Source organism: Brassica napus, chromosome A2, assembly GCF_020379485.1.
Source record: "Brassica napus cultivar Da-Ae chromosome A2, Da-Ae, whole genome shotgun sequence".
NCBI classification, from domain to species: Eukaryota; Viridiplantae; Streptophyta; class Magnoliopsida; order Brassicales; family Brassicaceae; genus Brassica; species Brassica napus.
In genome coordinates this window covers 28,988,253-29,012,299 of record NC_063435.1, presented here as the reverse complement: position 1 = coordinate 29,012,299, position 24,047 = coordinate 28,988,253, and the positions used below count along the sequence as shown (strand labels likewise).

Below are 24,047 nucleotides of genomic sequence, written 5' to 3'. Positions count from 1 at the left end.
TCAAACACCATGATAGATAAGAAAAAAAAAGAGGTCGGCTGTAGAAGGAAAATGGTATAATTTAAGAATTTTCAAGCTTCAATGTCGCATAAAGGAAAAGATAAATAAAAAATCATTTAGGGTTCAATGTGTTCCTTGCAACTGTCAAATACACTTTTGAGTATGGATTCTCATAAAAGACTTGTTCAGTTCTAAACCTAGAACGCCCTTAGGGCATGCACATCGCGGTCCCTTGAGACCCGTCCCTTAAGAAGTTTGGGTTGAAAATAAATCAAAAAGAAAAGAAATTGCGTGGAACGGGCCTAAAATAAGGGATTTCGGGCTCGTCCCGTGAGGCGACGTGTCAGCTCGAGATTGGGCGATGCTATCGTCGAAATTGTCGGTGTCTTCGCGTTCTTTCTCATTCTGAAAAAGAAATTGAAATAGAAAAGCACGATGGCGAAAAGTTGATCTCCTCCGATCGCAAAATCGATCCCTCTTTCACCGGTGATTCAGTCTGTGTGTCTCCTCAATCGAAAGCCCAACTCACCAAAACGAGAGGTCGCAGATTCCGTTGGCGTTTGATCCCCAAATCGAGATTCCGAGCTCCATCGACTTCCGTTCACTTCCGGTCTTGTACGAACGGTCTCATCTTCCCCAAATCCTCTGAATCTCGACCCGAGCTCAATCCTTCCGCTACCAAGGTATTTTCTTCAACTCCCATCTGAAATTGAAAAGCTTAGGGTTTTGTATTTTGCATGCGAATAGGCTGTGGCATAGATTCTATGTTGTTAGAGAACAATTGTACAGATTCTAGGGTTCGCAAATGTTACATAGTTGCGTATAGCTTGATTGATTGTTTGATTGTGTGATTGTGTGATTGTTTTCGTTGTAGGTTGATTGATTGTTTCGTATAGATTGAACCAGTGTAGCCGTTGTAGGTTATTTGATTGTTTTGTATAGATTGAACCATTGTAGTCCTGGTAGCTTGTTTGATTGTTTAGTATAGATTGAACCATTGTTTTCATTGTAGCTTGTTTGATTGTTTCGTCTATATTGAACCGTTGAGTTTGGTTGTTGCTTGTTTGATTGTTAACAAATGTATAACAAACCAGTAACTGATTTAAGCAACATGAAAGAAGTGTTTGATAGTTTAGTTTCGATGCTTTGCATCCTATAACTGGTTTTGCGTCTCTGGGTAGCCATAGTTCATAGATTTTATTTCTCATATCGTTTACTTAACTCATCATTAAAGACAGTGACTTGCTTTCTGCTCTGTGGTAGTTGTATAAAAGTAGGTTCTATACTACATCATTAAAGACAGTGACTTGGTTTCTGCTCAGTTACATTGTATACAGTATGTTTTTAACAAAATCCGATTACATTAATGATGTTGTTAGGAAAGTTGATAGCTTTTTTTGGTGTAATAAGTTAGGATTTGACATTTCTTGTTGGGAGTTCACCCTTAAGTGTTTCTAGACTTCACTTCAGCCTATAAAATCTATTCTCTTATCTCTTCTATCTCATAACTCTTTCTCCATTGTATCTATTATCTTTCTCTCTTCTATGGATCCAAGCAATGTTCCTAGTCAGTCCGCTAGCTACGTAGGACTGCTTCACTCCCAACAAGGAAGCGTTTATCATGAAAACTTCCCTTATGGAAGTTTTCATTCTAGTGTCAACTTTGCAGAATCCGATACATTTCCGGCTTTCAGTTCTCAGCAACCTGAAGATGCACCAGTACACGCAGAAGCTGCCCGTCCTGTAAGACGCAAGTGGACCCCTGCAGATGACGAGGTGCTGATCAGTGGGTGGCTCAACACTTCGAAGGATTCAATTGTTGCAAACGAGCAGAGGTCGGGGGCCTTCTGGATACGGGTTGCTAAGTATTATGCAGACAGTGTTCATGGAAGAGAGGATGGTGTGAGAGAGCACGGTTGTTGCAAGAAGAGGTGGCACAGAATCAATGATGATGTTAACAAGTTCTGTGGCGCATACTCGGCAGCCCAGCGCCAAATTAGCAGTGGTGAGTCTGACACAGACGTTCTGAAGAAAGCGCATGAAATTTTCTTCTCTGATCAAGAGCACAAGTTTGCACTTGAACATCTATGTAGTTCCGGTTTCGTTAAATGAATGATTTTCTTTCAATGTTTGTGTTATTGTTTATCTGTAAATTTATCTGTTTCTGATTTTCCTTACATGTTTGAGTTTCATGTTCTATGTTTCTAACTAGTATGCCTCGACAATGTATGCAGGTTAAGTAAAAAATGGGACGTTACAGCTACTCGCAGCCATCAGAAGACGAGACTTTATTTGGAAACAATGACGACAGTGACTACAGCGAGACGGAGGATCTCATACGACGCGACCAAGCTGAGTTAAGCTTGGAACGTTGTTCACCGGTTCACTACCCCCCGCAACCGGAGGTAGAGTTTGGTTTCCCGCAGGTCTGCTATTGTGGTGCTCAGCCAGTGCTTGCAACGTCTAACACTAGGAATGATCAAGGTATGTGCTATGGTCGTTGCTTAATTACTTAGCCTGTGAAGAAGGCTTGTGCTTGTTTATGTATGTGCTTAGCGAGTTTTTGCGTATCTTAAACAGGGAGAAGATATTACACTTGTGCCAACAAGGACGATGGCGATTGCCATATTTTCAAATGGTGGGATGACGCGTTGATGGATGAGATGAGAGCCAGAGATGTACATGTGTTTCAGCTGGCTGAAAAGGTTGAAAGCCTAACCGTTTTAGCTGACTATGACACTGAGGAGAAGCTACGAAAGCTAGAGAAGATTGTTGGTGATATGGCTAAGGAGAAATCATGTATGATCAAAGGGTTTGAGTGCTTTGTAATAGGCATAGTTGTTCTTGTTGTGGTAATAGGCATGGTGATTGTCTCAATGTATTGAATCCGTTAAGGAACCTGTTTCTTTCTCCTAATTTAGACGAATGTGTTCGCAGTTTGTAATCGCATGTATTGATTAGAACTCGTGTCTTTCATATGTCGCTTGAACTCGTGTCTTTCATATGTCGCTGAATATGTCTCCTAATTTAGACGAATGTGTTCGCAGTTTGTAAGCCTAACCGTTTTAGCTAATTTAGACAATGACTTACAATTTCCTTTTACAAGATGTAACCATAATATTCAAGAATTTTATACACATGGTTATTTAATTTATAACCATAAGTCACATGTTGAGTTTCTTTGTACCAATAAGTCACATGATCCATAGCACATGTTTATTTTGGTGCCTACCAATAAGTCACAAGTTGTACTATAGAGAAATAATTCAATCACGGGAGGTTTGTAGAGACTTCTTTTAAATCATATAAATAAGTATTGTGATTTCTTCTCTCGTTACAAAGGTGAAAAGTCTCATCTTCTCTTAAAATTCTAAACATTTTTTCCTTTTAAAAAATTTGTCAATGGCTTCTTCTTCCCATTATCATTACCACAAAGATGATGATGATGAATTAGATGACATTTTTGAAGATTTATTTGAAGACTTTGATTTCAATCCCACACCAAAAGAGCGAAAAAAACGAGTTTTTATCGAGAGACACCGGGAGGAAGGCCATCAGAAGCTCTGGAATGATTATTTTAGCAAAACTCCAACATACCCGCACAATTTATTCCGGCGACGGTTCCGGATGAACAAGGAATTATTCTTGCGTATTGTGAATCGTCTCTCTACAGAAGTCGAGTATTTTCAACCCGGAGTAGATGCTACCGGACGATCGAGTCTAACTCCGCTCCAAAAATGTACCGCAGCAATTCGTCAATTGGCGTACGGTGGTGCTTCTGACACAGTTGACGAATATGTCCGAATTGGGGAAACAACGGCAAGAAGGTGTTTGCACAATTTTGCCGCGGGAATAATCGACTTGTTTGGCGAAGAATACCTAAGACGTCCCACACCGGAGGATCTGCAAAGACTACTTTATAGTGGAGAACAACGTGGGTTTCCAGGCATGATTGGAAGCATCGACTGTATGCATTGGGAGTGGAAGAATTGTCCCACGGCTTGGAAAGGAATGTATTCACGAGGAACCGGAAAACCAACGATTGTCTTGGAGGCGGTAGCTTCATATGACCTCTGGATATGGCACGCGTTTTTTGGAGCTCCAGGTACTATGAACGATCTTAATATTCTCGATCGATCACCCGTTTTTGATGACATTATTAACGGAATTGCGCCACAAGTTAACTTCTATGTTAATGGTAATCCATACCATTATGCATATTATCTCACCGATGGTATTTATCCGAAATGGGCTACATTTATTCAATCTATCCGACTACCACAAACTCAGAAGCATTCATTATTTGCTCAAACCCAAGAAGCTGTGCGAAAAGATGTTGAGCGTGCCTTCGGAGTCCTACAAGCTAGGTTTGCCGTTGTTAGAAATCCATCTAATATATGGGATAAAGAAAAAATAGGAAATATTATGAGAGCATGTATCATACCCCATAATATGATTGTCGAAGATGAACGATCATCAAGAAGGGATGAGAACGTTGATGAATTTGAAGAAGGAGATGTGGAAACATTTTCCGTCAATATGCCTTCAACTGTCGGGAGTACACTTGAACGTCGAACGAGCGTTCGGAATAGACAAGTCCATCAACATTTAAAAAATGATTTGATTGAAAATATATGGACTAAATTTGGAAATCCTTGAAGTAATATATAATTTGTATTTTCTTTCAATAATGTCATTTTCTTATGTTTTCTATTTTCTTTATTTTGATGTTTGTATTTTCTTTCAAAAATGTAATTTATTTTTTTATGTTTTCAATTTTAATATTACTTTTTTATTTTTAATGTTTTATTTAAAAATTCTTTTTTTAATGTCATTATTTATTAATTAAAATAATAAATTAAATTAACTAAGGGACAACATAAATCCCACCAATAATCAACTAATTTACCCAAATCCCTTGTTTTAGTCCCTAACCAAAAAATAATAATAAAAAATTGTTAAGGGCCCTAAAACAAGTCCCACCTATAATGATGCTCTTAGATTCCTTGAGTTGGTCCCTTCCTTCTCCTCGGTGCAAAACCCATCCAAAGAATCTATATTGCGCATCAAAAGATGTTTTGTTTGCATACGAAGAAAGGTTTATTGCATTTTGTGACTTGTATAAGAAGAAAATATATTTTTCTTTTGTTACCTGGCTTGATGCATTTGCTTCACAAGATTCAGCAACTTTACTCCTTCTTTTACCTGTCCGATCTCAACCTTATCGAAGATTTTCATTCTTTTTCTGCATGCAAGACAGAACTAGTCATAAGATTTGTCTATAACAAAAATGAGTTAAAAGATAAAAAGCTTCTTGAAGTTAAAAACGCAACAAAATGAACAAGGAACTGTCATGTGATGCCCTAAAAGGCGACTCCGAAAGGAGGACAGGCGAAGCAGGGATGACTAAGTCGTGGTCCAGACGAAGCTTACTCCAGAAGACGACAAGACCAACTCCCTGAGAAATCCAAACCGAAGCGAAGACGCCAGCAAGCAGATAAGCACGGGTGAGATACAAGCAAAAAAGAGCTAATCAGTTACCGCATTACTCCGACTTATTTGGAGTCAGCATCAGTGAGACCATATAGATACAAACAGTGAAAGCCAACATCTCTTTCTCATATCTCAAGTTACTATATTTGAAGCGCTGAAGAGGGTAGAATTAGTGCTTAATTCTTACTTCATCCAACACTTAAATGCAACTTAATTAGCAAGTTCTGATTCCACCTCATTACAGCAAAAAGGTATATTTGAGACGCGACAAGAAGACAGTACTCAAGATTGGCTTTTACAGAGAAGCATCTGTTGCTGTTCTTGGTTGTTATCTTCCAAGATCAGTACCATTCAATCAGGAAGGTGAACTGAGAAATTTGATCCTTCAAGTACTCCTTTGGATTACAACTTGACTTAGACCATTGCTCAATGTGCTTCTATATGCAGACTGGCATAAACTCTATCCGAAGCCAACCAAATATGCGTTACACAGAAACTTCAGGAAGAGTTTTGCGAGAAAGTCTGATCATGTGAACTCAATAATCTGTGTTGGATCACATATATCTCTGTTGCTTTACTTGATTATATATAGCCAGAGTAGTTGAAGATGAGATGTTTGGAATAGAAAACTTGTGTTGGATCTCTTCTCGGGAGAGTCACATTCTCTCCAGGAAACGTAGGTTTTGCAACATTTGGTGCTCCTCGGCCCATGGAGGTATATAGTAATTAGTAAACAAACCAACTCATAGATCACGGTATCATCAACAAATCACCTGATATTTCCTCTCGTGTTGTGTTGTTTTATGCAGACACAATCATTAGCGTTACCCATGGAAACTAGTGAATGAGATTTGGGATAGAACAAAACTGAAGCTGTATTACATGTTGAAACAGAGAAGAGGAAACCTCTGGCTACACATTTCTTGTAAAACATAAAATCATTGATAAAGTCTTATATTTTCATTTTCACAAACATCATAAGTAAACAATTACATATTCAGGATTGGTGGTTTTTTCTTATCTTGAAATGTATTATGTTAGACAAAGAGATTGCTTGAAATATGTTACTGGAAGCCACTAGTTTACAAGTTATGGTCGAGGTAAACTATTAGATGTGATCATTTTTGTATTTATTTAATTGATGCGATAATGTCTGGCTGTAGGGCATGTTGCAAAATAAAAGTTGATGCAATCTCATCCCACTTTAAAAAATATCAGATTGCTTTTTATTTTTTCACATACTTGTCATTATCTATATTAAAAAATCATAGAGATGTTGAAAGACAATGGCAAATTGAACACCTAACCAATGGCGACAATAAAGTCGCAGGTCGATAGCAAAACCATAATCTTCTTCGTAAGTAGTTACATGTAAACATGTAATATGACTTATCTTATCTTGCTTCTGCATTTTTAAGTTTCAAAATGCTTTTACGAAACTATATTGTATCATTTTTCTATGTGTTATAATTTCTTCTATCTACTCTGATATGTATAATTTCTTCTATCTACTCTGATGTATACGAATATAACATTTTTTCAAACGCAACCAAAAATATTACTATTTGTACGATTTACGACTTTTTAATAGATGGAAGGTATAGAACTTTGTTTTTCTCTTACTTGATTAAAGTTGGGTGGCCAGTGAATGAACAAGTTGCTTATATTCCAAGTGATCCATTATGAAAGGTATAGTACACTATATAAAAGGGAATCATATGTTTCTCGTTTTCAAAATTTACTCTCATAGTCTCATATTTATATTAGGGTATATATTATTGTAAGAACGGGGTCCATTCCATTTTTGGGGTCCTACCTGTTGCTATATTCTTCTTCACTCAAACATATAGACAATAATATTTGTTTACTACATACTTGTACAATATTACTGAACATTGATTTGAGATTATATACAACATGGAATAGAAGGAAACATGTAAGACCAGTTTTTGAAGGCCATTTGTTCGCAAGTGATGTTTATCAGATGGTCCATCGCTATCGATTATTCATGTTCTACCAAAATCTAACTAATTTGAACATTTATACACCAGGATTTATGGTATTTCAGAAAAAAACACCAGGACTTATAATTTCATCATTTAGCTTAATAATATTAACTAAAACAATTATTTTAATTTATTTTTGCTAAATATACACGATTATATTTTTTGGTGCGAATGTATATAAATAGAAATCTACTACACAAACTAATATATACATGAAAAAGTCTGGAGCAAATTTTATACATCGACTGATCAACCACCCATTGAAGAACATGGCCATCTAGTGACACCATTACTAGTGTCATTGAAGTTGTTAGTACCATTCACTATGTTAGTTATGACATAATAATAATTATTATTGTCATTATTGCATTATTTGAAATTAACATATATAAATTTATTGAGTGGGTATGATTCTTTCGATTTCGTACAATATAATAAACTACCACAATATATAGCGTATCATAACTAATACGTTTCCTTTCATCTAGAATCAACAGTTGTTAATAAGTATTTATTAATATATAGACTATTCCCCTAACCCCCCCCCCCCCCCCCCCCCCCCCCCCCCCCCCCACCCAACGAAGACTGGAACTCATAAGCAAATACTTTCAAATTTTGGTAAATTATAAACAGAAAAAACATCACATCAAATTTTGGTATTTATGTTATGATTAACTATTAGTATTACATGTTTGAAGTATATCTATTAATTTATCCAGTTATGATTATGAATTAGTTTCCATACTGGCTATCTTATAATATTAGAAATATTTGTTGGTTTTGAAATGTGGCCGGTTAGAATTATTAGACGTAGTTATGTCTTCATCGTTTCTCACCTCACCTGCTCTAGCTATCATAATAATGTTTAAAAGTCACATGCTGTGTACAAATATCATCTACCTTATGTATGCTATTCAAAGAGTAGTTCAAAAAGTTTATGTAATTAATAGTCAAAGATCATCTTGAAGACATTACATCCAATTGTTTCTTTACGAATAATATAAATACAAAAGGAAAGAAGTTTCCTACAGGTTAAGATTCCAGTCGTTAAAATGTACGTTAATATACACTTTTTAAATACATTACATGGAAAAAATCATAAACATTTGGATTATATGATCTAGACATTGTCGTAACTTAAGTCAGACGTAAGTAACGTAATTTGATTTATTTTCCCCACGATTTGATTACACGTACTGCGTAGCCATGCAACGCTAGTTTGTTTTAGTTCAGCCAATTTGTAACATTATTCTAAATATGTTTGTATGTCCCCAAAGGCCGCAAAACTAACTTCCATTATTAAATAAAGCCAAATTGTCTTGATTTTGATAATTGTGGTGATTTAATCCCACAATCAGACAATACTTTACTGTAGCAAATAAATAGCAATTATCATTAAAGTAGTATAAAATTAACATTATCTTATGCTAATCAATCTATTAACATAAAGCTTCATGGAAAAGAGAGGTGCACTAGTAGTAATTGAGCTCATACCTCATGTTTTCTTGTTTTCTGGTACACAACAATAATTTATAGCTGCAGGCACTTAGCAATCATCATCTTTATGAATTAAATTAAATTAAGTGTAGATCTTTTTTTTGTTTGAAAAAATGTAGATCTTTTTGTTACTTGTAACTGAAGCATGTGTCCTATGCAATGCAAAGTTAACAACTTAATCTTATAGTTTCTTCGTCTTTTTTTTTTAGAACTATCTTCTTCGTCTTTACTTTTTTTTTATATAATCATCACCTGTTATGTATGTAGGTACCCGTGAGTTTATACATATATTTATGTAAATCACTATTCCATGTCATTAACTATTTGTTCGTACATGTGACAGTATATATTTGCAACCTTCAACATTTTGTTCCAAATACATGCATTGGGTGTTGATGTGGTTCAGTGGCCTATATAGTTGATAGATATCTTTTTTTTTTTGAAACTAAAAGAAGTAGATATCTTGCAAAGTTAAAATAAAATCATCTAATATATTTTAAAATTTTGCTTATTTTTCGTTGGGGGAGTAGAGCTATTTTTAATAGACAATCTTTTGGTGAATGTTGTCAATGACAAGAAACGCGTTTACAGAAACTCGGTATATATCTTATACTCAAATGACAATACCATTACTCATCCATAATACTCATATTCATATATACGTAAAGTTAAATCCAGGTGATGCTTGTTTTTATTTCTTTATCTAAAAAATTGAAACATTTGTCTTTATCATATGTTACGAATCAAAACAACTTCTTAGCTAGTAGGATTTAGTTGGGATATTTTGGAAATATTACCAAGCTATCTTTAATCATAGTTTACGAAAATATATAAACGGCTTTATTTATTTATTTTTTGGAAATTATATAAACGGCTTTATAAATTATTTTGATGTATATGAAGTGATAAAATGCTAGTGAGTCACGCGCAAGAGAGAACCTTGAAGTGGCCGCCTGTCACGTAAATAAAAACAACTGTGGAAACCATTAAGATTCACGGACTCGAGACAAAGAAGGCAACTTGCAGTTTGAAGTTCGACAAAATCTACCATTTGATAAATAATACGACACCGTCACGGGTCACTACCAAACACTCTCGCTTATTGGGATCTCTGATTCCTTCTCACATTTCTTTTTATCATCCTTTCAGAAAATTATATTATTTTTCCACCGTAAGACCATTAATTAGTTAATATATGACATCATGTAAATAATTTTAAATAATTAATATATAGTCGTAAAATCGAATTTGAGCTAAAGAAGTCACAAAAGTATTTTGAAAATGTATATATCATTATAAACCAAACACAGCCAACTCACCAGTTAACAAATAATATTGTCCCCTTCCTTATAAATATCCATTATGCTTTTGGACCTGAAGAATACACTGACTAAAAACCAAATCTTTCGTGGTTTTGAAAAAGCATAAATCAAAAGTTGATATGGGGTCGCCTGAAACATTGTATACTCAAAAGAATATATACGTAAATTTAATTTATACCTAAAAAGTTAATTTTATACGTTGAAACAGAGGAGAAAAAGCAATTTATACGTTGAATATTCTATATATCTACACTCATATATATATATATATTAAAAAAAGTTAAAAGCTAAAGCCCACTCGCATGCTTTTCTTTTCTTCTTTTGTTCATCTATAATTTTATAGAAAACTATTAAAATTATTAAGTAAAACAAGTTTTTAAAAGATGCAAGATCAAAGATATATATCCTAACACTATCCACATTATACACCGTATGGTATCATTGTTTATTTCCTCGAGTACCGTATCGTTTTTTCACATAACCTCATGTTCTCAAATATAATAGGTGGAATACAATATTCAAATTATAAAAGAGTAATAATATAATCCTCAATTATTTATAAAGATCACATATTCTTCAATGAGCGTACTAGCTTGTTAGTTTATAAATAGTATCACTAAACCAAAACACAAAATATAATCCCAAGAGTAGAAACAGAACACAATGGGCTCTTCTTCTCCCCTAACAAGGAGAAACAGAGCACCGTCCTCTGTTTTATCTTTGTTTCTTGTTTTCCTCTGTTTCTCAGCTTCATCAAACGCTCAATCCACGCCAGCTTTTGCCTGCGATGTCGCCGGAAACTCATCGCTCTCCGCTTATGGCTTTTGCAACACCGCGTTGAAGATCGAAGCCAGAGTCGCTGATCTTGTCGGGAGGCTCACGTTGCAAGAAAAGATCGGGTTCTTAGTGAATAAAGCTAACGGCGTGACACGGCTTGGGATTCCGACGTATGAATGGTGGTCGGAAGCACTTCACGGCGTTTCTTACATCGGACCCGGCACGCATTTTTCCGGCCAAGTTCCCGGCGCTACGAGCTTCCCTCAGGTCATACTCACCGCCGCTTCTTTCAACGTATCTCTGTTTCAAGCCATTGGCAAGGTAAATATATTTTCCTCACTTTCAACCATTTTTAGGACAAATCCTTTAAATAAAATAAAAATCATTATGAAAAAATAACACTAATTAAAATGTAAATTAATTCAAATCATAAATCTTTACCCTAACTATATTTTAAAATAATAAAACCAGACCCTAATCGATAAATTAAGTATAATATAAATTAAACATTTTTATTTTTGAAGTAATCCTATTTTGAATTTTTTTCATGTGTGCTATTTTTAGAAAAAAAAAATTATCTAGTGTTATCTTATAGTATTTTTTTATTTCTTCTTTATTTTTTGTTCATCTTTTTGCTTTTGTTAATCTTTTTGGATAATGTAAATATCTTTATTTTTTAATGCAACTGGGCCTCTCGTTTTAATCTTTCGTATGGTACAAGTAAGCACTTTTCAATACGTTCGTTTTCACACTCTTTGGGATGACATTGTTTATTACACATTTGTTAAGGTTGTCTCAACGGAAGCGAGGGCAATGTACAATGTTGGATTAGCCGGACTAACGTATTGGTCACCGAATGTTAATATATTCCGAGATCCAAGATGGGGAAGAGGACAAGAGACTCCTGGAGAAGATCCATTGCTTTCTAGCAAGTATGCTTCAGGATACGTTAAGGGTCTTCAAGAAACTGACGGTGGCGATGCTAACCGCCTCAAAGTCGCCGCATGCTGCAAACACTACACCGCTTACGACGTCGATAATTGGAAAGGCATAGAACGTTACACTTTCGACGCCGTGGTAAAGACTCAAACCCATTAATCTAATGACGTTACATTTTCAGTGTCTTGTGTTAGTTGTTTTGTCACATTTATAGTGTGTTTAATTTTGGTTGAAAATTTGGATGCTTTTTAGTTCAGTTATTATGGTATTTGGATGATCTGATATGAAGTTTTGTAACCAAATTTATTTCAGTATTGTTTTCGGTGTGGTTGTTCAATTGTACTAAATTCGGACTAGGTCACTATTAGCTCAATATGTTAGTTGTGATCGGTTTAGTACTAGCTTTTTAGGTCATTTAATTTGGTTCGTGTTCTGTTTCATTAAATTGCAGAGACGTGGGTTTGATATTGGTTGGTCAAAGACATTTTAAGTGCGTGTACTAACTGTTTTTTGTGTGTTTTTGTTGGAGTAGGTGAATCAGCAAGATATGGATGATACATATCAACCACCGTTCAAGAGTTGTGTGATTGATGGGAATGTGGCGAGTGTTATGTGTTCTTACAATAAAGTTAACGGTATACCAACATGCGCTGATCCTGATCTCCTCTCTGGTGTTATCCGTGGCGAATGGAAGTTAAACGGGTAATTATCAGCGGGTTTAGACTATTTTCCTTGTCAAATTTGAAAAAGGTTGGGTTCTGATTACTGAGTTTTTCTTTTTTTTAATTAGGTACATTGTCTCGGATTGTGATTCAGTAGATGTGTTGTATAAGAACCAACACTATACCAAGACTCCAGAGGAAGCTGCAGCTATATCTATCAACGCAGGTTTGGACTTGAACTGTGGTTCGTTCCTGGGTCAGCACACAGAGGCCGCGGTTAAAGCGGGTTTGGTCAACGAGACAGCTATCGACAAAGCGATTTCGAACAACTTCTTGACCCTTATGCGGTTAGGATTCTTCGATGGCGATCCAAAGAAGCAGATCTACGGCGGGCTCGGTCCTAAAGACGTTTGCACGCCTGCGAACCAAGAGCTAGCCGCAGAAGCAGCAAGACAAGGCATTGTCCTACTGAAAAACACTGGTTCCTTACCGCTTTCTCCTACAACGATCAAAACACTAGCCGTGATTGGACCGAACGCGAATGTCACTAAAACAATGATCGGAAACTACGAAGGCACGCCGTGCAAATACACAACACCGCTCCAGGGATTAGCTGGAACGGTGTCTACCACATATCTACCAGGATGCTCCAATGTAGCTTGCGCCGTGGCGGATGTAGATGCTGCCACGAAGCTAGCAGCAGATGCTGACGCGACGGTGCTCGTTATAGGTGCTGATCAGTCTATAGAGGCAGAGAGCCGCGATAGGGTCGATCTGAACCTTCCCGGGAAACAACAAGACCTAGTGACCCAAGTGGCTAAAGCAGCTAAGGGACCTGTCTTGCTAGTTATCATGTCCGGTGGAGGTTTTGATATTACCTTCGCCAAGGATGATCCGAAGATCGCCGGAATATTATGGGTTGGTTATCCTGGAGAAGCTGGCGGCATAGCCATCGCTGAAGTCATCTTTGGCCGTTATAATCCAAGTAAGACTTTGTTTTTGTATTTGAAAGTTCGTTAGCTTAAACCGGAGACAACCGGTTGATTCTGTTTTAGTAATTTTAAGTTGTTAGCTTAAACCAGAGTTAACCGGTGAGAATTTTTTTAATAGGTGGAAGATTACCAATGACGTGGTATCCACAATCCTACGTGGAGAAAGTACCGATGACGAACATGAACATGAGACCCGACACATCAAACGGGTATCCGGGTCGGACGTACCGGTTCTACACCGGAGAAACTGTTTACGCCTTCGGAGACGGGCTCAGCTACACCAAGTTCAGCCACAGCTTAGTCAAAGCTCTTCCACGTGTCGTCCCTCTCCGTCTCCAAGAGAATCACGTTTGCCGATCATCAGAATGTCAGTCGCTGGACGCGTTAGGACCGCACTGCGAGAAGAACGCTGTCGGAACGGCGTTTGAGGTTCATGTTAAGGTACGGAACGGCGGAGAAAGAGAAGGGATCCACACAGTGTTTTTGTTCACGACGCCGCCGGCGGTTCACGGGTCGCCGAGGAAGCATCTTTTGGGGTTTGAGAAGATTCGTTTGGGGAAGAGGGAAGAAGCTGTGGTTAAGTTTAAGGTTGATGTGTGTAAAGATCTTAGCGTTGTTGATGAAGTGGGGAAGAGGAAGATTGGTTTGGGTCAGCATCTACTACATGTAGGCGACTTGAAACATTCTTTGAGCATTAGGATCTGATTCAAATGGATTCTAATTTTTTATATAATTTATTGGAAAAAAACTATAAATGTGCTTATTGATCAAGCTTTATGCAATTTGGATAAAGATGAATAAAAGAGAATTGTGAATCACTTACATTTCAGTTTTTTTTGGGTTAAATTCTGAGGATTTATTCAGCTTGAAAAAATAGTAAGCTCTCAGTTATTCAATTTTAAAAATTAATTTAAATTTTAGAAAATTTTGTGTTATTTAAACGCGTATTGTTCACAAAAATATTTAAGAGATTTATTATGATTTTAAAATGTTTTTAGTAGATTTTTCCAGTTAGAATATAAAATTATACTATTGTAACTAAAATCATATTAATTTTCATAATTCAGACAAAATCATCTAAATACTTATTAAAAATCAAATTAGTTCAAATAATTTCAAATATTGTATTTAATACATATTTAAAAATAAAATTACCTTTCAAAAATATTTATTCCTTTTTTTCGAACCGATTATTCAGATATTTTAATTATTATTTAAATTTTATCAGATTTGTGTTTATCTATATTGGATCTTCGGCAAAGTGCAAGTCGTTTTGAATTTGAAATATATTTGTTTAGTTTAAGAAATATATAGTTTTCAGCAATTCATATAATTGTTAAAATCCTTTGCTAGTCCCGGATAATTGTCTTTACTTTACCCAAAAGATCCGGTTATTTTTGTTAGGTACGGCTAAATCACCGGAGATACATAAACCTACCGGAAATCAAAAACATCATCACCCGTTTACTTCGGTTATCTCCGGTTTGGTTTGAAAATAGTATTAACCTCTTGACGGAACAAGCACGTTTCCTTTTTGTTGTTGTCTGAAACTCTCTTAAAACTCTCCAACAAACACACAAAACGAATGTAAGAAAGATAAGTATGAAAGATTTGCAAAATCTATTAAATGAAAAAGGAGCAGAGAGTTCGGAGATTCGTTTTTTTTTTCTGAATACATTAGGGTATTTGTTTCCTCCGTCTACTTCGCATGAACACTAGAGCAAAAAGGTGGGATTCTCTGTTTTGTAGTAGACATGGCGCATATCAACGGTTACGTGGTTGCGGCTGGGGAGAAGAAGAAGGCGTCTCAGCCGTCGTGGAACTGGGTGCTTATAAACGCGACGGGAGAGAGCAAAGCGCTTGACGTCGACAAGTATGCTGTCATGCACCGTGTTCAGATCCACGCGCGTGATCTCCGGATTATTGACCCGAATCTGTCTTACCCTTCCACTATTCTTGGCCGAGAGAGAGCCATTGTGCTCAATTTAGAGGTCAGGATTGTTCCTTATGTTGTTGTTATTTCAGAGTGTTATTATATTTTGTTTTACTTTGTTTTTGTGTTTGTGTATGTGTGTGGTGGGATGTTGTAGCATATCAAGGCGATCATCACTTCCGATGAGGTTAGGTTACTCTTTGTTTTCTTTTTTCACTGTCACTTAGATTTCTAGGGTTTTTGGAGTATCTAGGGTTCATGTAGGACCTTGAGCAGTCACTGAGCTTGACAGAAGTTGGATGCATGGTTGGATTCGGACACAACCTAGTGAAATATTTTGTCTTGTCTCTCCAAAATTTTGGAAATTATATACATAGACATATTCCTAAATTATGAAAAGAAAATTTTTTGTATTAAAATTCTTATTGAATGTTGTTAATGGCCATCAAAATCTCAGATCCTTGGATATGTTACTAGGTTGAAGATTCACAGTGTCACCATGTTTTTATAGAAGGAATTGCTTAGAGGATTAGGGTTTAGCATTCCATGAATAATTTTTTTTGCTTTCATGTATCTTCATCGATGATTATCAATGAAGATAAACCTTATATCATCTTGTATGAATAACTTGATTTATTACAGGTTTTGCTTCGGGATCCATCACATGAAAATGTTATCCCCATTGTGAAGGAGCTTGAAAGACGCTTACCTGTTGGAAACCAAGCACACCATGGTCAAGGAGATGGGAAAGAGAGCTCAGCTGCCCATAATGACGCTGATGATGGTGAAGAAGATGGTACTATCTCCACATAATCTTTCTTTCTTTTTTGTTTATTAATTGAAATGTCTGCTTGTTGCATTATAGAATCCCCATTTGAATTCCGTGCACTGGAAGTTTTCTTGGAAGCAATATGTAGCTTCTTAGCTGCAAGGACTACAGAGTTAGAAACAACTGCTTATCCTGCTTTGGATGAGCTTACCTCAAAGGTATACCTCAGCGTTTAGTATCACCACTGATCCAGAGTTTTAAACTGTGGTTTTACATTAATCTTGTAGATTAGTAGCGGTAACTTGGATAGAGTTAGGAAGTTGAAGAGTGCCACGACTCGGTTGACAGCTCGAGTTCAAAAGGTGAGGCAGTGTTAATCTCATAAAGTTTGTAATAAAAAGAAATAATTAAGAAGCTTCATTGCCTTTTGTAGGTAAGAGATGAGCTTGTACATTTGCTGGATGATGACGATGATATGGCTGATCTTTACCTTTCAAGGAAACTCTCTTGTGCTTGCTCAATGGCTAGTAGTCCAAATTGCTATCTTACTTCCCCAACAATAGGCTCTAAGATTTCAAGAGCTAGTGTAGCCACAGTTCGTGGGGATGAAAATGATGTTGAACAACTTGAAATGTTGCTCGAGGTTGGTTCTTACTGCACAAATGTTTTTTTTTTAATCTTATCTATTTTCTACAAGTGAAGTCTAAAAACATATATTTCGATATCTTTTACAGGCATACTTCATACAAATCGACAGCACTTTGAACAAATTAACAACAGTTATCTTCTTGCTACTTCTTTTCTTGTCATAAATTCCACAGATTTTTTTTTTCTAAAAATTGTTCTTCTAACTCCCAGTTTCTTTGATGCGCGCAGCTACGTGAGTATGTCCAAGACACGGATGATTACATTAGCATTCAGGTAACCATTTTTATTATATGTATTTGAAATCTTTATAATCATAATATCATAGTCTAAAGGCTATAATCATTGGTTTTTGGTTTTACAGATGGACAATCGTCGTAATGAGCTGATTCAGGTACGTGAATGTTGAAAAGTGTTTATTTCTTTCATCCTCCTGAGTTTCTCTTCTTGATCATCTTCAAAAAAATCATGCAGTTGGAGGTGGTGTTAGGTTCTGGAACCGTTTGCTCAGCATTTTACTCTCTTGTCGCTGGAATTTTCGGGATGAACATTCCATACACGTGGAATGATAACCATGGATACATGTTCAAATGGGTATGTATAACCAAATCTCCATTTGCTTGATATACAAGAAAGTATTTCTCAGGGTTAACCGAAACCGGTTTGTTGTTGCAGGTTTGTATCGTGACGGGGGCAATTTGTGTGTTCTCGTTAGTATTCATAATGTCGTACGCTCGGTTCAAAGGGCTTATGGGATCTTGATAGGTCTAGAGAGAGTTTTTTAGCATTGAGAAATTGAGACTTCTAATTGGAGCTTTTAAACCAGAATTTTTTTATAAGCCAACAAGCTTGTGCCATATTATTAGCATCCTACCAAACTATGCAACTTTGATTTTGAGCTTAAGGAAATTAAAAATTCTAGCTTTCAAGAAGCTATGCAACTTTTAAATTTTGAGCTTGAAGAAATTAAAATTTTATGTCTAGCTTTCAAGAAGCACGGTATATGTTATATGCTTAATTACTCTCTGCATGACATATAATTCACAAAAAAAAGGTCATACTTCTCTATGACATTTTTGAGCTTTCCACTGATAGAAAATAAGGTGGATATGGCTTGGGCTAGCCTTGGGCTGGACTTCGGCCTATTGTTGTTTGTTTTGATTCAATTACAATTTTGTAAGATCAATCTAGGATTCTTAGCGGTTTTACAACAGTAAACAAACTTTCTGTTATTGCATGCGAACGAACTCTTAAAACTCTATACATGAAGTCAAAACCTAGACGTTGTCTCAAAATAATACAACAAGGCTTTCGTGTTTCCACATACCTTTGTTACCAGTTTTTTTTATAATTTGAACATAATATAAAGTATAAAAAGGTATAAAATATTGGCAACGTCAGCAGTTCGCGTGGAGAGTTGAGGCCGAGGCTGACGTGATCAACTTAAACAATAAAATAATAAGATTCCTTTTATTTTATTTCATTTTGTACTTTTCCTCTAAATAAATAATTAGATTCTTCCACTCTGCAAGGAACCTAACTGGCTGACGTAATCGGAATTGCCTCTTGGAACAACATAAAAATCAAATTTCATTTCTTTTTAAATAGTCCTCTTGTATATGGCTGAGACAATTCTCTATAACGACAAAAATGATATCAATTAAATTAAAAAAGCATAGACCGCACTAAAATATAAATAAATTGTTCATACTTGTTCTCACACGCAGTGATGCACATCTTGCATTTTCTTCCCATTAATCAATTAGATGTTGGGTTATTTCAAACGAAAATTTTGCATTTATGTACATCAATTTTAATATGTATTTTCTTGTATTTGAAGGAAAAGTTCTAGTAATGTTTGATCAGACATCGTTAGAGATTAATTGTGAACAAAAGGGCGTAATAAGAAAATTAAACTATAAATATAGCCTTTTTGGGTGTTTGTTCTTGTTTTTACCATATATATACAAATTTATAAATGATGTTTTGAATAAAATGTCTTATGTTTGAATAGAAACTGACCATTCAAACATACAGATCTAGACATAGATCTATGTAAGTTCAATCATAAAATAAAAAGAGAGAATCATTAGAAGCTTTATGCCACAAGTGCTTGGCATTTGGATAGTGGAATCTAATTCAAATGTTAATAATACCGGGTCTCATGATGCCAGCTAATTCTATACTTTACTCCATATTTCTGGCATGAGAAAATAATATTTTTATCTGATTTACAAAATACCAACACATAAAATAACAAAAAAAAAATAATAAACATCATTAAGTTCGTAATACTTAATCAGCTGATGTATCATCATCAATAAATACAAAATAAAACTCCAGTTTACATAAATTACCATTACGTCATAAACAATTGGGAGGGAATCAGTTTTGTCGCGTTAAGACGATAATGGGTTTACATTTTAAATCAGAAGTGACTTGTCGGAACAACACTACCACTCGAAATCAAACAAGAAAACAACGGGGCATATAAGACTTTTTCTCTCAGAAGACGGCGTCGTTTTCATCGAAAAGCAAATTTAAATAGATTTCCCAAAATAGAGCACTGTCTCATCCAATCAGAACCGTTACTAGCGACGGTTACAAAGGGCATTTCGGGTAATTTTACATGGATTCTCTCTTCCTCGCGGGTTATTAACGAGAAGGACCCTGAGCCGTCCACGCTCGTAAATAATATCTCCACTTCTCTCTCTTTTAAAGACCGATAATATTTAGACACCTGTGTTCAGTCTTTTTTTGTTTCTTCTCCTTCTTCCTCTTACCTAGATTTTGAGACGAGGAGATTCTCAGTTTCCAACGTTTCCTTTTTTCCTCTTTGCTTTCAGAATCTCTCTCTCTTGTCTCTCAGATCCAACAGGTTTTTATTTCTTCTTTTAGTAATTTTTGTTACTTTAGTTAGTGATTGATCAAAGTACTGAATGATGGATCAGAATGCATGGTTTGTTTCCTGAATTTATTACTTTAAATGTTTCTGTAATTGTCTTAATATCTTATGCTCTTCTGTTGTGTCTGAAATTGAGTTATGTTCTTTCACCATCAAGCTGATAACTTTTATCAGTTCAAAAAAAAAAATCTGATAGCTTTTATACTAGTATGGTTTCCTAATGATTGAACTGATTATCTTATACTCTTTATGTGTTAGTTAGAAACTTTTTGATATATAGATATCAGAATCTTGTTGACTCATTAGTGTTCCTTTTTTTCTTTATAAACAAAATATGACCTTAGATCTTGTTATTATGTTTGGGATCTTTCATCTATATTAGAAATTCTGAGATATTGTTCTCATCATTTATAAACAGAAGTTGACTTTCAAGGTTTTGATACAAGTTATTGAGTTTTACATTACTATTCTGAAAACCAATCTTATTTGGCCTTGACATTTTGATGGCTGTAGACGAGTTAGAAAAAACTTCTAATAAAAAAAAAATTCTTACAAATTTGGAGATGATTTGGAGATTTATGTCAATGTAATTTTCATCAATTTTTTTAGGAACTATAGATTAATGCTGAGAACCCATTAATGCTTCACTGACACAAATTTTGGGAGCTATAGGCTAATATTTCACTGGTCTATGGTCTATGCTCAGAACCAGCTCTGCTTATATTTTCCCTTTCTTTCATTCTGCTTTTCTTGGGAAATCTCAAGTTTCACTTTTAACCATAAGTCATTTTTGGTTGGTACTTAGTCCTTTTCAAACACAGTTGTTGTACCCAATAATTGCTCTGTACTTTTGAATCTCTTAACTGCAATTTGTATTTTTCTTTTTTTACTGACTCTAATCTGTTTTTTTATTACTCTCATGTCATTATTAATTTCCATTATTCTTACTGACATAGATTTTGTAACTTCTTGCAGAAAAGTTCTTGCTCTTCTTCCTCATTCTTGAAGATGGACAGGGCAGACACATGGGGGTTTGTCAGTGGTGGGAGATGTTTATATCTCAAGTTGCTTTTATGTTTATAGTTTCACAAGCTGTTCTTAAGTATTCTTGTTTTTAGACCATTTTATTGTGCATCTCTTCCCTTCTTCTTCTTCACATGGATTTGAACGAGAGTGTAGCTCGTTTTGGTGATACTGCTCTCAGCTTGAACTGCCTTGGAAGCACTCATTACAACCATAAGCTTTGTTCTGATGTTTCCAACTGTCCTGATGGTGGTTGCGGTTTGGTTCTCGGTTTAGGTCCAACACCTCCATCTTATTACTACAACAAAGTCTCATCTTCTTCCCAAGAACTCTCATCAGGTGGTAACTCAATTCTCCAGCTCGGTCCTCCTGCACTGACCATGGACAGTTTCAGCGGACTTGATTGTTCCTTGCTGACGTATACAGACACCAATGCCTCCCAAGCTGATGAAGGTTCTACCTCAGCAACGCGGTCAGGTGGCTACATGTCATCCCTTAGAAGACCTTCAAGAATGCAAGAGTGTAGTACCAACTTTGGTACTGATGCTTATAATGAGTCAGAGTTCTCCATAGGAGCTGCTTTCTCTGACAGGACGACATCTTCTCAGCAAAGAACAACCAATCCTAAGAAATGCAAGTTCATGGGATGTAGCAAAGGAGCTAGAGGAGCGTCAGGGCTATGCATCGGCCACGGAGGAGGGCAGAGGTGTCAGAAGGCGGGTTGCAACAAAGGCGCTGAGAGCAAAACCACGTTCTGCAAAGCACACGGTGGAGGAAAGAGATGCCAACACTTGGGGTGCACAAAGAGCGCTGAAGGCAAAACTGATTATTGTATCTCTCATGGAGGTGGGAGACGCTGCGGCTTCCCTGAGGGATGCGCTAAAGCTGCACGTGGCAAATCCGGGCTATGCATCAAACACGGTGGCGGTAAGAGGTGTAGAGTTGAAGGATGCACGAGAAGTGCCGAGGGGCAAGCTGGTCTTTGTATCTCACACGGTGGTGGGAGACGGTGTCAGGCGTCAGAGTGTACAAAAGGTGCTCAAGGGAGTACTAACTATTGTAAAGCTCATGGCGGTGGGAAGCGTTGTATATTCGCTGGGTGTACTAAAGGAGCTGAAGGGAGTACTCCTCTGTGTAAAGCGCACGGTGGAGGGAAACGTTGTATGTTTGATGGAGGTGGGATATGTCCTAAGAGCGTGCATGGTGGGACGAGTTTCTGTGTGGCTCACGGTGGTGGGAAGAGGTGTGTTGTGGCGGGGTGTACTAAGAGCGCTCGTGGGAGGACTGATTGTTGTGTGAAGCATGGCGGTGGGAAACGGTGTAAGTGTGTTGGGTGTGAGAAGAGTGCGCAAGGGAGTACTGATTTTTGCAAGGCGCATGGTGGTGGGAAACGGTGTTCTTGGGGAGGTGGGGGATGTGAGAAGTTTGCTAGAGGGAAGAGTGGTTTGTGTGCGGCTCATAATAGTATGTGTATGGAGAAAGGTGGAAGCAAGATTGGTTTGATAGGGCCAGGGCTTTTCCGTGGTCTTGTTGTTTCTACTTCTTCTCAAACCACTACTACTACTAGTACTACTGATCATTCTCTGGCGGGAGTTAGTGTGGTTTCTGATTGCACTGACTCCAGTGAGCAAAGACAGAAGCAGATGATACCAATGCAGGTTCTTGTGCCTCCATCAATGAAGTCCTTAAGCTTCTCAAACACTGAAACAAACAATAATAGGAGTGGGAGGAATGTCTTTGACTTTATGGTTCCGGAGGAGAGAGTTCATGGAGGTGGGCTAATGTCTCTGCTTAATGGCAGCTTGAAACAGACTTTCCGTTATGGAACTTGAAAGCTTTTCTCTTGGTGTGAGAGAGACACCAAGACACCAAAAAGCTTATGTAATATTGTATAGTATTATTCCTTTGTCCCTTGGGTCATTTTGTATATTCATGGGTTTGTGTTTTTGTATGGGTCTTGTAATGAGTCTTGACCATCTAGTCGATGGCTAGAACTTGTTTATTTGATTTTTTAATTTGGAATTTTGCAATGTAGTATAGGAAGTGTTGTTATCGATTTTTTTCAGTGGACTCATCAATGGATGCTTGTTGTGTTGTGTTTGGTTTGCTTTTATGCATTCCTAAGTTTCAAGTCTATTCAAATGCGTAATCCAACCAACGTTCACCCACGTTCCTTCTTATAGCCTTCTAAGTGAATCAGATTGATACTTTGATTATTTGCAATATCGAATTGGTTTAGACTAAGTAAACGAAATCTTTTTGGTTAGAAAGCTCATATGTACATGGTTTACCTTTTTTTCTTACCACTGAAATTATCTGGTTTTATGATTACGAATATCTAACTCAGCAGAACCATGAAAATCTCCATAACCATCCCTAAAAACTATACAATGATTTAAATCCCATCCCAATGTTTGCCCCACTTAATTTTTTTGTCCTTTCAATTCTTTTGTGTTTTATTATTATTAATATGTGTGTATAGTGCTTGCATCATACATGAGTCAGTGCTTGCTAAGCAAGCACCCATAAAAGAAAATAAAAAATGAAATTATATAATAGATATGGAAAGACAATGTTGCTTGGCTCGGCGACACAAGACAACTACTAAAACCAATCAAAGATCTATAGAGAGAGTACTATAACTTGGAGCAAAAGGCTCTCGATTGCCAAATTCTTATAAATAATTAACAAAACACCAATCCTACTAGCCTAAACCGGTCAGGTTTAGGCCATACGTACATAAAATGTAGAGGTCATACCTGAAAGATTGTGTACTTCAACAGAACATGCTTATATTATTTAAATTTTGTATTTTTTATTCTGGCCTTTTTCTTGTCTTTTAAAGACAATTAGTACTTCTCGAGATTTTTCTCATAAATTAGATAATACCAAAGTCAAGTTCAATGTGATCCCAACATATATTATACCTCTAAATCTTAGGGCTCTATAACTTATTATTGGAAACATTTTTTTCCAAGCTACCTGCCTCTCCATCTAAAAAAGAGAGAAATATAATTCTTATTTCTTGGTTTGTTTGTTAAGTTTAATCAGAAATCATATAAACTTTCAAGAAAGAAAGAACAG

General features: G+C 36.3%; 5 protein-coding genes across 5 annotated transcripts; all 5 read left to right on the top strand.

Moving 5' to 3' along the window:
* The first annotated feature begins 234 nt into the window (after nt 1-234).
* LOC106425815 (uncharacterized protein At4g04775-like) lies at nt 235-2,916 on the top strand. The gene is made up of 3 exons (XM_022709528.2): nt 235-683; nt 2,235-2,484; nt 2,581-2,916. Exons 2-3 carry the CDS (start codon nt 2,247-2,249, stop codon nt 2,883-2,885), a joined length of 543 nt encoding a protein of 180 aa, XP_022565249.1. The 5' UTR covers nt 235-683; nt 2,235-2,246; the 3' UTR covers nt 2,886-2,916.
* Nucleotides 1,546-2,112, top strand: LOC111203298 (glutathione S-transferase T3-like). The gene has a single exon (XM_022696907.1). It carries the CDS (start codon nt 1,546-1,548, stop codon nt 2,110-2,112), a length of 567 nt encoding a protein of 188 aa, XP_022552628.1.
* A 7,913-nt stretch (nt 2,917-10,829) lies between the features above and the next one.
* Nucleotides 10,830-14,506, top strand: LOC106404792 (beta-D-xylosidase 4). The gene is made up of 5 exons (XM_013845468.3): nt 10,830-11,416; nt 11,885-12,172; nt 12,567-12,736; nt 12,825-13,681; nt 13,807-14,506. The coding sequence occupies exons 1-5, from the start codon at nt 10,982-10,984 to the stop codon at nt 14,391-14,393; spliced, it is 2,337 nt and encodes a 778-aa protein (XP_013700922.2). The 5' UTR covers nt 10,830-10,981; the 3' UTR covers nt 14,394-14,506.
* Nucleotides 14,507-15,339: 833 nt separating this feature from the next.
* Nucleotides 15,340-17,957, top strand: LOC125588829 (magnesium transporter MRS2-2-like). Its single transcript, XM_048760674.1, has 11 exons — nt 15,340-15,679; nt 15,779-15,808; nt 16,264-16,417; nt 16,487-16,608; nt 16,678-16,752; nt 16,824-17,033; nt 17,125-17,169; nt 17,267-17,311; nt 17,400-17,429; nt 17,510-17,629; nt 17,711-17,957. Exons 1-11 carry the CDS (start codon nt 15,443-15,445, stop codon nt 17,795-17,797), a joined length of 1,155 nt encoding a protein of 384 aa, XP_048616631.1. The 5' UTR covers nt 15,340-15,442; the 3' UTR covers nt 17,798-17,957.
* A 1,752-nt stretch (nt 17,958-19,709) lies between these two features.
* LOC106404803 lies at nt 19,710-23,061 on the top strand. The gene is made up of 2 exons (XM_022696898.2): nt 19,710-19,913; nt 20,916-23,061. Exon 2 carries the CDS (start codon nt 21,098-21,100, stop codon nt 22,793-22,795), a length of 1,698 nt encoding a protein of 565 aa, XP_022552619.2. The 5' UTR covers nt 19,710-19,913; nt 20,916-21,097; the 3' UTR covers nt 22,796-23,061.
* Nucleotides 23,062-24,047: the final 986 nt, after the last annotated feature.

Excerpts from the sequence above, each read along its gene's own strand:
- LOC111203298 (XM_022696907.1), top strand. The coding sequence starts at position 1,546 with ATGGATCCAAGCAATGTTCCTAGTCAGTCCGCTAGCTACGTAGGACTG.
- LOC106425815 (XM_022709528.2), top strand. The coding sequence starts at position 2,247 with ATGGGACGTTACAGCTACTCGCAGCCATCAGAAGACGAGACTTTATTT. Across the intron at positions 2,485-2,580 it reads TAACACTAGGAATGATCAAG|GGAGAAGATATTACACTTGT; the intron begins GTATGTGCTATG and ends TATCTTAAACAG.
- LOC106404792 (XM_013845468.3), top strand. The coding sequence starts at position 10,982 with ATGGGCTCTTCTTCTCCCCTAACAAGGAGAAACAGAGCACCGTCCTCT. Across the intron at positions 12,173-12,566 it reads GTTACACTTTCGACGCCGTG|GTGAATCAGCAAGATATGGA; the intron begins GTAAAGACTCAA and ends TTGTTGGAGTAG. Across the intron at positions 13,682-13,806 it reads CTTTGGCCGTTATAATCCAA|GTGGAAGATTACCAATGACG; the intron begins GTAAGACTTTGT and ends TTTTTTTAATAG.
- LOC125588829 (XM_048760674.1), top strand. The coding sequence starts at position 15,443 with ATGGCGCATATCAACGGTTACGTGGTTGCGGCTGGGGAGAAGAAGAAG. Across the intron at positions 15,809-16,263 it reads CGATCATCACTTCCGATGAG|GTTTTGCTTCGGGATCCATC; the intron begins GTTAGGTTACTC and ends GATTTATTACAG. Across the intron at positions 16,609-16,677 it reads TGGATGAGCTTACCTCAAAG|ATTAGTAGCGGTAACTTGGA; the intron begins GTATACCTCAGC and ends TTAATCTTGTAG.
- LOC106404803 (XM_022696898.2), top strand. The coding sequence starts at position 21,098 with ATGGATTTGAACGAGAGTGTAGCTCGTTTTGGTGATACTGCTCTCAGC.